The 15,736-nt window shown below is 25.8% G+C and overlaps 1 protein-coding gene across 1 annotated transcript; it reads left to right on the top strand.

Moving 5' to 3' along the window:
- The first annotated feature begins 5,948 nt into the window (after positions 1–5,948).
- Positions 5,949–7,296, top strand: LOC130945084 (nuclear speckle RNA-binding protein B). The gene has a single exon (XM_057873751.1). The coding sequence runs from the start codon at positions 6,076–6,078 to the stop codon at positions 6,898–6,900; it is 825 nt and encodes a 274-aa protein (XP_057729734.1). The 5' UTR covers positions 5,949–6,075; the 3' UTR covers positions 6,901–7,296.
- The last annotated feature ends 8,440 nt before the right edge of the window (positions 7,297–15,736 follow it).

Here is a 15,736-nt window from a genome sequence, read left to right as displayed (position 1 = left end):
CGTTTATTTAAATTGATAAATATTATTTTTTTAATTTAAATAAAAAAATCCTATGAAATGTGATATTTATTTAAATAATAACAGGAATAGTGACCAAAATGCTCTACGTATACACGGCACGTTCTTTTTTCTAAAATACGAATTTGTGAAACATAAAAATGTTACTCTTATATTAATTAGGTATTGACGCACGTGAGAGAGGCCATTTCAACATTATTTCACATGACCATGTCTTCAATTTGTTCTGGTTCTAGTACCACCTATATATATATATGAATCCCTCACTAATTAATCAAAATTAAACTAATTCGTACCTGCAACATATATTGACTAATTGATTATTTGTTTTAACCACGATTTTAATTTGTACAAGACATGCAGCAGGAGTAATTTATATAATTTAATGGATAAATTAAAAATACATGCATGGAGAGTTATATATCTAATATACAAGTATGATTCCGCATAAATTGTTTTCTTTTTTTTTTTTACTTAGGCTAAATTTCTTTCTATAAACAAAGATTAGTTAACTTTTTTTATTATTTGCATAATAAAATCACCCGTACTAAAAATTTAAGTTAATAAAAAATATATATAATAATTATATTTTTAATAATCATAAAAATTTTAATAATATCAATTTGTTTTAAAAATATAAACTTATAGATAGAGACATTTAATGATTATAATATGTACTAACTATTGTAAATGAATCATATAGCTTCTAGAATCTCAAATCTTAATTATAATTATAATGAGCTAATGCTCTCGAGTTCTCTTAAGTTAGATAGTTGATACTAAATGAGAAATGTTAAATGACAATACTTTTTTTTTTTTTTTTTACATTTAAACCAACGTTATTAACTCTATTTTTTTATACTAAAATATAATGTGTGTCGATCTCCAGTCTTAATATTTTCATTTCAATTTAATCAAGTGAAAAAAAAAAATATTTGGTATTAAAGAAAAACTAATTTCTGTTAGTTCTTACTTCTTATATATGCTCTATTTTGTTGTGTTAAGCTCTTAAAAAAAGGAAAGAGAGAAAGAAAGAAAGAGAAACCAATGAAGGGTATATGTATATTATTCATGAAGAAGAATAGAAATACACCAAGTCTAGTCTTAAGTTGTTAACAGCATTGTTATAATAAAAATAAGAGTATGTTATAAATGCAGGAAGATAGAGTCAAAGCACGGTAGCTACTTAATTGCTTTATTGCAGTGCCGTCATAAAGGAATACATACAATACAAGGTGACAATTTCTCTAAAACAACGATTGAAAGCAACAACACGCACAACTATAGTAGTAAAGTTGTGATTAACCTCTAATAATGTATAAATGACTTTTAATAATTTGTGGGATGAGGGGTAAAAACCTGTCAAAATGGGCTGCTTTGACTCACTTAATTTGAGTCCGGTCAATTGGGGTCAAATTAATTTTGGGTTTCTTCTGTTATTGTGGCTGACCTATATATTGGGCCACTATTTATTTATTTATTGAATAAAAGTTTATTTTTTGTTCTTAAAATTTGTTAAAAAATTTTAAAATATTTTTAAATTTTATTTTGTTTTAATTTTGTCTTTAAAATTTTATTTAAATTAAATATATCTCTAACAACTAAATTTTTAAAAAGTTTAAAGATCAATCCAGTAATAATATATAACAATTATATTTGATTTGTTTGAATTGAAAGTTGTTCTTGTAAAATTGCTGCTAAATTAATTTTAAGTTTTTTTAAAAAATTAGCCACCAAGAATATATTATTTGATATAAATTGAAAACTTTTAGATCAAAATTAAAATAAAATAAAATTTATAGGTATTTTTAAAATCTTTAACAAACTTCAAAGACAAAAAATATATTTTATTCTTATTTATTTATTAATTGGATAAAGTATTTTTTTTAATTTGTCAAAAATTTTAAAAAAAATTTAAATTTTTTTTGTTTTAATTTTGTCCTTGAGATTTTCAATTTAAATCAAATATATTCCTGAGAGCTGAATTTTCAAAATGTTTAAAACTAATTCAGTGATAATATATAACAATTATGTCTAATTTATTTGTGTTGAAGGTTATTCTTGTAAAATTGCTGCTAAATTAATTCTAAGTTTTTTGAAAAAATAACCACCAAAGATATATCATTTGATACAAATAAAAACTTTTAGAATAAAATTAAAATAAAATAAAATTTATAAATATTTTTAAAATTTTTAACAAATTTAAAAGACAAAAATATATTTTACCTTTATTTATTTATTTTTCCCTGCCTTCAAAGTTTAGAGTGCTAGAGGTACATTAAACACACTATTATACTTATTTAGCATGTTTCATTTATTTTAGGGAACCGAAATTGCATAATACATATATAGTCAAGATGTGATTTGTAATAACTTCTTTAATTTATTAACATATATGTTAAAAATTTAATAAAATATATATAAAAAATAGTTTAATTATTCTGTCGGTCTTATAACTTTATCGAATTGTTAATTAGATCCTTATTTTTTTTCGTTTTAATTAGGTTCTTATACTATATCAGATTTTCTAAGTAAGTTTCTACTATGACAAAAATGTTGAAATTAACAGAATATTTTATTAAATTATACAAAATATTTAATAAAGTGTTAGACATATTCAGTTTGTTTAACGAAATATTCTGTTAATTTTATCATTTTTATCATGGTAAGGACTTAATTACAAAATCTGTTGTAGTCTAAGGATTCAATCAAAAAATATATATATATAAGGACCTAATTGAAAATTCAGTAAAATTATAGAGATCGATCAACAGAGTAATTAAATCTACAAAAGTTTCTCCTAGAACAAATTGATTTGTAATTTTAGAGAAAACAAAAATTACAATTACAATTTTTTCTAAACCTCGTCAACAATGTTTTGTAAATAAAAAATTTTGCTTTTATAAATATTTTAAGCGTGCATTTGGATTGGATTTGAAAACCATAATTTTTTTCATTAAATCTTTTTAAAAGAACTTATTTTATGCTGGGATAGATAATTATATCAAATACTTTAGTTTATTAAATTTTCTGTTACTTTTATTGTAAAAATTTTAAACCCCTTAAAAATTGGTAGGAAAAAGGAATTTTTCTTTTAAAAGCCAATCTATACAAATATTTAACTTGGTAGGAAAAAAAAGAAGCTAAATTTGATTGAGAAGATAAAATATTTTGTTACGTTCTTGTTCGTTAGTTAATTTTTTTATATAACTTGTCCACCTTAAAATTATCTCAAAGAGAAAGTTTAGGGCAATATTTTTATTAAAATTTGGTTAGTATTTTACCATAAAAAAATAGTGAATAATTTTACTAATTTTACATTATTAAAAATACTGATAATAATTAATTGATGGCTAAAAATCACAAAATCTACTAGCCACCTAGTACTCTTCTTATTTCGAATTCTTCTAGTTGGATGAATTATACCTTGATTAAAGAATAATAAAACCTGTTAATACTTGCAAGCTAAGAGGCATTCCAATATTAAAGTCAATATTGGATGTAATTTTGTGTAAAATTAAGATGGGGTTAAAAAATATACTTTTTTTTTTCTAAAAATGTTACCTTTTTTATAAATATGACCGAAATATAACCGTTGGTCAATTTCAAATGAGCTATAAAAAGTTAAAGTACGTACGAGAATAGAATTATAACATTGATTTTATAATAAAATCTGAATTATAAGTAAGCAATATATTTCAATTTTGATGAATAAATAAAACATAAAAGTGCATTATTAGTACAAGAGTATACTGTTTACAAGTTATTATTATTGGGTGTGAAGAAAAGTCAGATGATGATAATTTCTTCATGATTGAATGGTCAAGTGTATATGTACTAGGCAGCAGTTAGCAATAGAAGGTTCATGAGTCATGACTATACCCTTATACGAAGACAAAGATGACTAAGACTTAAACTAAGACTTCATTTAGACACAATCCACAAAGGGAATGGAAGATGAAGAAATTCAACTGGACTTCACTCCCATATCTATCTACGACTCACTCAACCCTTCACCCTACCAATTTCATCCCCAAACCCACTCCTTCCTAAACCTGCCTGCGATTTTTAAGTGAGTATGGAAAGACTATGCTATTTAAATTATAGTTGGTTGGTGTTCTTCTTTCATCCATTACCAAAATAATTACTCTATCTGTAATTTTAATAACTATTAAAAGAAACAATTTACTACCTGTATAAAAAAAATTAACCACTCAAATATAAAATATACATTTAAATACATAATACACATAAAAATTAAATAAAATAATGCACATAAATATATATATATAAATACATAATAATTAAAAAATTTTTTGGGTCTGTATACGTAAGATTATTACTACGTACTACTAAAAACACATATAGTAGAAGTAATAAAATAATCTATGATAATCTATTTTATGATACAAATTTTATTCAAATAACGAAGATATAATATATAAACACTTAATGACGTAGTTATTATTAATAAAAATATTTTTCTCCCTCAAATATATAAAGATATTATGTGTATCTATACTGATATCAATAAACTCTTGTTAAAATGGTCTTTTTGCAATTCCTTTGCATTTGAGTTTTTTTTCTAAAAATTAGGCTTATATTCATATTAGAAATATTAGGGGGCTAATATCTTTTATTAAAATTATACAAGAATTCAGCCAATCTCTTATATTTATAGGAATTTAGAATAAAGTCTTTGACATTTAGAGTTAGTCAAATATTAATAAAAAATAATAAATTTTATTGATCAGTTAACATTGTTCTATTTATGTTTATGTATAGAGATGAGAACAAAAAATTGTATCTCTTTCTTTTACTATTGCTATACATATATGTGTAGCATGATGTTAATCATCATTTTTCAAATCTTATATTTTTTTATTTTAAATTGAATCAAATCATATCTTAATTTAAAAACAAATTCAGTTAAGATTTTTATCCAAATTTAAAATTTAAAAGTTAAAATTTATCATAAAATAACTTATTATTTTTAATTGATATTTAGCATTTTCTATTATTATTATTATTATTATTATTATTATTATTATTATTATTATTATTATTGATACTAATAGTAAAAAATAATAATATTTCATTTAGACTAAGATGATTATTTATTTGATCAAATTAAAATGATAATTAAATAACCCTATGGCGAAAATTAGAAGTCTTTAGTTTATGATTCCATATATTTAATATTAAAAGAGAAAAAATAAAGAGAGAGTTGAAGTTTAAAGGTGTTGAATTGATTTGTTATTGATGCAAAGAGAAAGTGAGTGTGTATGGTGGTGGAAGGAGAAGAATAGAGGTTGTGAATGAAAGGTTAAAAATTGAGTGGGGGAGTAGAATAAGATAAATTTAAACTATTTTGCTTGATTTTATTTTTTATCTTCTAATATAATTAAGTGAATGTATAAAACATACCAACATTTATATAAAACACACATTCAATGAGGGTGTACTTTAATATAATATTAGCCACACATACATAGACATATACATATCTTGAATGTTGTTATCCTAATAAAAAGTGTCAAACTTGTCAACACAGACACTTTATCCACTAGCATCACAAAACTTTACATTGTTCTCATCACTAATAAGCTTGTTTATTACTTAATTAGCTTATTCCAACCTACACCATCATCACATACATATGCATTTATGACATGTCACACTACATACATAAACATAAACATATGACCCTTTCCAACCTTATACAGACGCGTTCAGACAACCATAACATCACGAAACCGGCCATCGTCCCTATAAAAATACTCTCTTTTCTATAAATTATTTACCTTAGAACAAGCCAAGTTAAATTATCTTTCCCTCTCATTAAATAATTAATCCCCTAATTCATCATTGACCGGATCTATCTACTTTCTTAGCTACTTTATATATATAATATAAACCCTTCATAAATTTTAGAAAATACTAACTATTATTATTATATATGCTCATACACTTGTCTCCACCCTACCTACTAGCTCATTCTCCTTGATCATCAAGTTAATTATAATTCCTCTCTTAATCTCCAACAACATCAAAAACATGGAATTCCCAGACATGAATAATCCAACCGGAAGATCACCAAGAAGAGAACTTCAAGGACCAAGACCTACTCCTTTGAGAATAAACAAAGATTCTCACAAGATCAAGAAACCACCGCTTGCGCCACCGCCGCCACAACAACCACCCTCACACCACCAACCACCTCCGCGCCAACCTATTATAATCTACACCGTCTCCCCCAAGATTATCCATACAACACCCGGTGATTTCATGAGCCTGGTTCAGCGCCTTACTGGCTCTTCGTCTTCATCTTCGTCCTCGTCCATGTCCATGTCCATGTCCTTTAATAATACTTATCCTTCTTTCTCCACATCATCCTCCTCGGCCCTTTCGACATCTAACGTGGCACTAGTGCCAAACAACGACCCTTTCAACGTCGTTCCCGTCGAAACAGTGTCTCCGGCGGCTCGTTACGCCGCCACAGAGAGAACTAGGTCGTCTCCACTGGGGAAGAACAAAATGATGATGCATCAAAATCAGGCAATAATCAATGGCAGCGGCGACCAAATAACATCAAATAACGATGTGGTGGAAGGTTTAGAGATGATGATGGCGGCGGCGGAGAGAACAAACATGTTTCAAGGGATATTATCGCCGGGACCGGCTTCGCTTTCTCCCATTCCTTCAAGCTTCTTTTCACCCATGATGCCACCATCCTCTTCTTCTGATGCAAACATAGTTAACTTTTTTCATGATTTAAGTCCTATGCTTCACAACAATACCACTTTTGTTATGCCTAGTCCTTCAAATTTTGTTTCACCACAAACTCCAACTATAGATTTATTCAACTACTTCCTAGATTGATTGTTAGATCTTACTACATACATACCATTTATTCATCAATTTAATTCCATTGCCACATTATCATTCTTCACAAATTTTCATTACAGAAATGTTAAAAAGAGATCAAATAAATTTTAACTATTTTTTTATTATGAAATATTTTTGTTTCACTGATTGATGATACAGGAGGATAAAAGAAATATAGATCATAGGGCCTGCAGATTTATTAATTGCCGTTTGCTGAGTTTGTTGGTGGTGTAGTTAATTAGACTTTAGAAGAAATATTTTTTTTTTTAAAAAAAAATAGATATTCTTTGGGTACTTTCTTTGTTGGATTTTTATCAATTTAGCATTTAATTTTGTGGGCCATTTATATTTTTAGCTAGGTTCGAATTTCTTATAACCTGCACTACCGTTGACAACATTTGTTTTTGTCTTATACTCTAATACTTGCTTATTGAATTTTGTTACCTACTGATGATATATATATATATATATATAGACATTGGCACTACTACATTATTCAGAGATTTATTTATATATATTCAACCCAATTGTTTTTTCTTAAGTATGTTCGGATAGGAATCACATATACTTAATTCAAGTATGCAAATTTTTAATCATTGAAATCATCTGTTAATATTATAAGTGTGATGAGTGCATAAAGTTATTCTCACATAAAAAAACAAAAAAAATGAGGAGTTTATAAGATGAGAAATTCATTAACTTGACACTTTAAGATTTTGAGTTAGGTGTGGTATCTTTTTTTTTTTAAATCTTTAAATGAAAACTCATATTTTCAGCACATACTGCAATATGTTTAGCGTATAATATATATACATACACAAAATTATACATGGCCGGCGTAATGTTAGGTACATAAATTAATATATGGTATGCAATTTAAGGGGTTTGAAAAGTGAGGGAGACTGGCGCTGCATATATAAATAACATTCAATAGCCAAGTAGCTATTAAAACTCAGCAACAAAGAATATATAAGCAGGGTTTTTTTTTTATGGTGATGATGTTAGAAAGATAATTATTTAAAATTATTTTGTTTAATTTAATATCTATAATTTTATATGTGTAATAATTACAATTTTGTCATATTTAAATATTATTCAATTATTGTAACCATAATAAACGGCAATTAAAAATACAAAATAAAATAATTTTGACTTTTTTATTATCTTTTTTTTTTTGTGGGGTGGAAGCTAAGATGGGGTGTTCCTCTTCATAATTGATTACATTGCTTAAAACAAGCACCATTTGACTTAATAATTTAAAAAGAGGAAAAAAAGAAAAATATTTGACTTAGCTTTTTTAATATGTAAGCATATAAGTCAAAATACAGAAAATCAAAATTTTATATAAAATTAAAAAATAAATTAAATATATAATATAATTTAAATGATAAAATTATTATGATTTAATAGAAATTTTAAATTCAATACTTGTTTAATATTGTAATATTAGAATATTTTAATTATTTTTAAAATAATCAGTCATTTTAGTAACAAAGACAAGTTACTTAGCTTGAATGGTTTACCAAAAATTTTGCTTGAAATGTATATGAAATGGAATTAATAAATTGTCTAAAACATAATAATGGGACATCTATGCATTGGATATAGTTTTACATATACAGATTAATAAAACAAAATATTCATTTCGAAGGATAACCATCGTCTTTAAATATGATATTTGTATGAAAGATTGCTAATCATATGCATTTACGTTCAAAAGTAATCATTGCAATTTAATATATTAGCATCCCCTTATATTAGATTTTTTTATAATCGATCTTATCATCATGATGATTTCTTGTATATCATTAATTTCAACCGTAAAATCCTAAAAAAATATTGCATAAAAAATAATTTATATATGATAAAATATTATATGAATAGATCCCTCGTCTTTTTAAATAAATATGTGAAATTAAATTTTATTTTATTCGTATAATAATTTATTATCCAATGTTAATTTTTAAAATAAAAATTTTAATTCACAATAAATTAATTCTTAATTTCTCGAGTTAAAAAATATGATAAGAAACAAAAGAAAATATAATTACAATTGGGATTTATTAGATTTTCATTTAATATATGTTTTCTAAAAATGGCAATTTCTTTAATTACATTGTCCCTTGACTCGTTTTGAATGGCAATAGCTAGAGGTGTCCCTGCCAAAGACACTGGCCTTCAATTCTATAGCTGGAGGATTCCCTAATAATATACGACATGACCACGCAACTTTTTCATCATCAATCAATCCTCTAATAATGCACCACATTAAATATGAAAGAAGTTAAAATTTTTGCCCCCTTTTTTTTTTTTAAATTGAGAATTAAACAAAAGTTAATGTATTTAGAATTTTAGTATTCCTTAATTAAGAAGAGAGAGAAAAATTATTATTTAATTATTAAAGAAAGAGAAAAAAATTTGCATTAAATTTTATTTAGGTTAAATTTTTTGTTTTAATTTAAATTTATTTTATTTTTAAATTGATATTAAATTATTATAAAATTATGATAAAAATAAAAATTTAAAAGAATTAAAAAAATATAACACTCTTATTATTCTAAATTTTTTTTATTTAAACAAACATATTCATATTATTTTAAAATTAATACGAATAAATTTATTTAAAATGTTTAAATTTTAAATAAATATATTAGTCTTATTTTAAAAAAATATTCTCGTATTATTTTTTTAAAGTGGTTCAACATAATTTTTAAATATTTCAACAAAAGAGATAGATATATGTAATCTTTCAAATTAATAATATTAGAGTGTATATATAAATACATAATATCTTAAAAGATTAATAAATCTTATCTAAAAAATATAGTTAGAGATATTTTTTGCTTAAGATAATAAAAATAATACGAATACGTTTATTTTTATTAAATTAAATTATTAATTTAAATTATATCTATCTAAATTTTAAATAAAAAATTTTAAAAATTTAAAATTCAAATATGTGAATAAAATTATATTAATAAAAAAAAATAAAAATATACGAATACGATTCAAATTGTACAGAAATAGGAATAAGTTTGTCGGTGAACAAATTCATTATTTTCAATAAACAAAAGAAGATAGTATATTAAATAAATTTTATAAAATAAATTATATTTTAAATAAATAATTAAAATAAATAAAATATAAAATAATTAATTAATTAGATTTTTTTTTGGTAAAGAATTAATTAGATTTTATTAACTAATTAAATAACTTATATACTAATAGAGCATATTAAATTTCTTATAATAATTATAATTATCATTTATTAAAAATATATTTTATAAGTTGTAATTAATATATTTGTAGCTTTTCAAAAAAAAAGTATTAATTGTTTATTGATTTCATCAGTATGCATTAAATGTTAACCTAAATCAACGCAAAATAAATTAAATTTTAAAATTTAATAGTGTTATTTTTTGTTAAAATTATATGGAGTTTTAAAACTCCAAACATCAAGGAAGTATTATAACATCCACCTTCTTAAATATTTATTGGGTCTTTTGATTTCGAAGTCAAGCCATTCTAGCTAGTTATTACCAGTGTTGTATATAAATTCGATTATGCTAAATTGTATACTAAAATTAGTTATTAATATAAAATATATATTAAAAATAAATTAAATAATATATATTTATATATAAATATATAAGAGTTGATTTTAAATTTTTAATAATTAATTTTAGTATATAAATAATATTTATAAAATACTAAGCTTATGATGTTGAAATAGTCTCAAGTAACAAAGTGCAGCACGTAGTTGGTTTAGGGTTTTATAAAGTTTAAAACATCATAGTCTTTTTTTTTTTAATTTCCTAGTCTTAATTACTCTAAGAAGTGAAATCAAACAAACTTTAGAATGGTTAATTCTAACCAAAAGTACACACGTTCACACCCGGTGGTTGACCCTTTTTTTCCCGCATGTCTTAAGAGTTAAGACGAGGTAAAGATTAAGGTATTCTTGCTATATCAGAAAATCAAACAATTTTAATAACCACTAAAAATAGTTGTTTTAATAAGATATTTTAATCGTCATAATCAAATTGGATTAGTCTAATGATTGACTCATTAGTCTGCTTAAGTAAATGTGGGGATTCAAATTACACTTTATGTATACAACAATCTATTAGACTATGACAAATTCTTAAATGAAACTTCAATTCTACGGTAGATTTAATCATTGGCCTGTTCTTAAATTGAATTCTGACTGACAATAGATTAATTCTTAACCTGTTCGATTGGAGGATATCGTAAAAAATAAAAAAAATTTAATTGTCATTAATTACAAAAAAATATTTAATATTATTAAAAAATTATTTAAAAATATTGTTGATAGTCATTTAATTGTCAAATTGACAATACTTTTATTAACATTTATTTTTTACAATCAATGATAATTAAATATCAATAACAACATTGTTAACAATTTTTTGGACAATTAAATGAGAATTAAAAATATATTTAAAAACTTTTTTGATAACTATAAGTCGTCAATAATAATATAATTTTTTTATGACAAGTAATACTCATTAAAATACATTTGAACATTTTTAATTAAAATAAGATTAGTACAAATAACATTACTCCTCCAATATTTAGAAATCAAAGTGACACACTTCATCTCGAAGCTGCAAACGACAAAAAAGCATGTCTCCTTCCTTCTTTCACCGATGTAGATTTGGAGCTGCAAAGTCAAAAGACTAACACAAAACTCAACCGAAATTTGTTTACTTGTGAATATTTTATAATTAATTGGCAACAAAATATATGGGAGCAGTTAGAGATAAAAATAGAAAGCATGTACGTAAAGATGAGCCATCGATGAAATTGGCATTATAATTAATATAATAATAAAAAGTATAGGTAGACAATGAAAATATTAAATAATGTGAACAATAGATATATTGGATGTTCATTTTACTAGGTGTACGGATAGTTATTTTAATATTAAAATTTAGATGATTAATTTAGAGATGTAGTGTGTTTTTATTTGATTAATGACTATTTATGTTATTCAAGATAATCATTATTTATCTAACACTCTTTATATAATAATAATAGTGACAAGTGGCTTTGAAAGAAGAAATATTATAATAATTAATACTATATATATTGAGAGCACATGTGGGATTTTGGTTGGCATCAACTACAAAAGTTGCTGGCTGGTTTTAATCAGCTGATTGATGAGCCCCCAAAACTTTGTACACTTTTAATATATGAAAACCTAATATGGGATTGGGATGACCTTTGCCAAATGTTCTTCTCTTCTAGAACTGCATTTCCTGAACTTGATCATCACTATTTTTGCCTTTTTTTTAAATAATTTCCCGTCAACCAGGGATAGAATAATCATAATAGAATGATAAAAACAATGGATTACAATAGAAGAGTGTGTTAATGAATAAACGGGTATACCCTAATTAACAATATTCTTTACCGATATGCAGCACATTTAAGTAATTTGTCATTTAAGTCTAATTAAATAGATTCAATATTAACAAAAAGTATTCTTATTAAAAAGAGTATGATTATATGTGTATATCATTTTTTCAACTAAGTCATTTACGTTTATTTACGGGACTTTATGTTACTGTCGTCGTCGTTTTCTTCTTCGTTTTCCTCCTACTCCTCTCCATTTTTCTCGCGTATTTTTTTTCATCGTCATTCTTTGTTGCTACTGTTATTGCATTAGAAGGTGAGGAGAAAGAGTTTTGAATTGAGCAGGACAATTAGTCCAAATGCACCTTAATTCATTCAGAAATGAACCGAAATTACATAATGTATTGCAACATAATTAACTCAAAAATTAACCGAAATTACATAACAATTACGATACAATTAACTCAGAAATGAACCAAAGTTATATAATGATTACGACACATAAACTCAATTCGAAAACAAGCACACAAATAAGACTGAATCATGAACAAAAATACATCTAAAATCAATTTTGGATCAAACAATGCCATTAATATGTATCTTCTTCTTTTTGTTTGATATTTTCTTTTTTTCTTGATTTTATTCCTCTCAAGAGTAGTAAATCAAGAAGAATTTTGAAAAAATAAAATAAGAAGGAAAAGATGAAGAAGAAAAAGATGAAAAAGAAGAAGAAATAGAAGATGAAGAAGAAGAGGAGAAAGAATTTTGAATTGTGCAGGACAACAAGTTCAAATGCACTTTAATTCACTCAGAAATGATGAACCGAAATTATATAATGATTACGACACAATTAACTCAAAAACGAACCGAAATTACATATTGGATTGCGACACAATTAACTCAAAAATGAACCGAAATTATATAATGATTGCGACACATAAACTCGGTTAAAAAATAATCACATAAATAAGACTGACTCATGAACAAAAGTCACATCCAAAATTAATTTTGGATCAGACAACGTCATTAATATATTTCTTCTTCTTTTTTGTTTGATATTTTCTTCTCTTTTTCTTGGTTTTATTCCTCTTAAGAGTGTGAAACAAGAAGAACTATAAGAAAATGAAAAAAAAGAAGGAGAAGATGAAGAAGAAAAAGATGAAAAAAAGAAGTAGTAGTAGAATATGAGAAAGAAGAGGAGAAAGAATTCTGAATTGTGCAGGACGAGTCCAAATGCATCTTAATTCACTCAGAAATGAACCAAAATTACATAATGGATTGTAATACAATTAACTTAGAAATGAACCAAAATTATATAACAATTGTGACATAATTAACTCAAAAAAGAATCGAAATTACATAATAATTGCGACACATAAACTCAGTTCGAAAATAAGCACACAAACAAGACTGAATCGTGAACAAAAATACATCTAAAATCAATTTTGGATCAGATAATATAATCAAAATAACAAAAATTTAACAATAACAATAACAACAATAATGATAACGACGATATGTATAAGAAGCTAGTGATGATAACGATAACGGAAGAAGAAGAAACAGGTGCACATGAATTTAAAATACTTGGTTGGACTTAGTTAGGGTTATGATTTGGATGTAGAGTGTAAATCCCGGTTAAATTAGTAAGTAATTATAAATTAGTTTTTAATAAGAATGATTAGAAATATGAATATTATATCAAATTAAGATAGAGCTCGTCGAAACGAGAATTTTGACACTAATTTTAAAGAAAACGGTCCAAAATTGAATCGAATGGGCTGAACCAATTAAACCGGACCCGAACCAGGCTATCGGTCCAACTGGACCAGCCCTTTTAAGTGAACCCAACAGTGCCTTCTCCCTCATTTTCAGCAGCACGAAGCTGAAAGCTTTTCTAGGGAGGAGAGTAACGAAACACCCCGTAACCTTATGGTAAATTTCCAACTCCCATAACTTTTTCGTCTGAGCTCCAATCGCCACACCGTTTGCGGCCACGTATTCACCGTGTCAAACTCTACGTTTCTATCAGAACAATTTTATAGGTAACTCGTTATTTCACACTCAGTCTTCATTTCTCCCAATTTTCGAGTTTTGAGAAGGAATGTTGAATTCCTTTGATTTTTGATGTTTTAGGATCCAATTAGCATGAGGAAAACATTCACTCTTGCTTATGTGAAGCTTGGATAAGGTGAGAATATGATAATTCTATTTTAATTTTATTGGATTTGAGCTTTGAGTATTAAATTGGATATATATGTGTTATAAATGTATATTAGGTTGTGAATAAATAATTGGAGCTTGAAATTGTGAATACTGGAACTTGGAGGAAGCGAGTTAGTTGAGGTTTTGAGGGCTGTGTTCTTTTAGGAAAATTGTCTTGGAATAATACTTGAGAATCGGCTAAGGTATGGTTTGGGTTTCTTTCATTTAATATATAATGTTCTGTGAAAACTTAGGCTAGATGACCATAGGATAAGTTGGAATACAGGTGTATGTTAATGTTTAGTAATTTGTTGTCAAATATATTTGGTTGGTGCTTGTGGATTAACTGGTGATTTGGTGAATTATTGATTTGAGGTATAACTATTGTGGATGTTGTTGTGATAATGAGGTATTTTGTGTTAAAAGTCTAGGATTTGTGAACTATGATTCTTATTTGAATTTTTGTTGTTGGATTTAAATATTGTATGAGTATAATTGTTGATCTGAGGTAGATTTATTGTGGTGATTGTTATGCTGATGAGGAAGGGTATGTTAAATTGAAAAGAATGCAGGTTTGGTTCTGAAAAGGGTGGCAAAGTCCGAATTTTAGAGGAGATGCTGCCGAAATTTTATAAAAATTAGAGATTTTGTTTATATGATTATTTAAAAAGATTTAGATTCAAAGGTTATATGGTTTGATTTTGAGTTATTAAGAAAATGAGCATGTTTTAAGTTTGATTCATTCAGAAAAGAATGAATTATGTTTTGAATTGAAACTATTGATGGACGGAATGTGAGGTGCAATAATGAAGGATAAGGATTGAATATGATTGATGTATGATGATGAATGTGATGTGATTGAGAATGATGTGGACGTTGATGAATTATAATTGAATTATTTATATGGCTTATGAATTTGAATAATCTGAGATACGAGATTCCCTGGATTAAGTGTCGTGGCTTGCCACCACGTGTACCAAGTTGAAAATTCGATACTCTGTTGACCCTACGACGTAAGTGTGACCGGACACTATATAAATTCCCGGGAATGTTACCCCTATTGAGCAATATTGATTATTTGAGAAAAACTATGCATAGACTCTTGGGGATGCACGTCGGGGGACAAACTAAGTACAATTCAGACTTGTCGGGTTGGCTGGATAACCGACAGATGAGCCTCATCAGCCGTAGGACAGGCATGCATCATATGCATATTACTTGAACTACTTGCTTGTGCTTTAATTGG

This window comes from Arachis stenosperma, chromosome 8 (assembly GCF_014773155.1).
Source record: "Arachis stenosperma cultivar V10309 chromosome 8, arast.V10309.gnm1.PFL2, whole genome shotgun sequence".
NCBI lineage: Eukaryota > Viridiplantae > Streptophyta > Magnoliopsida > Fabales > Fabaceae > Arachis > Arachis stenosperma.
The sequence above is the reverse complement of the archived record's forward strand: the minus strand, read 5'-3'. Positions and strand labels throughout refer to the sequence as shown.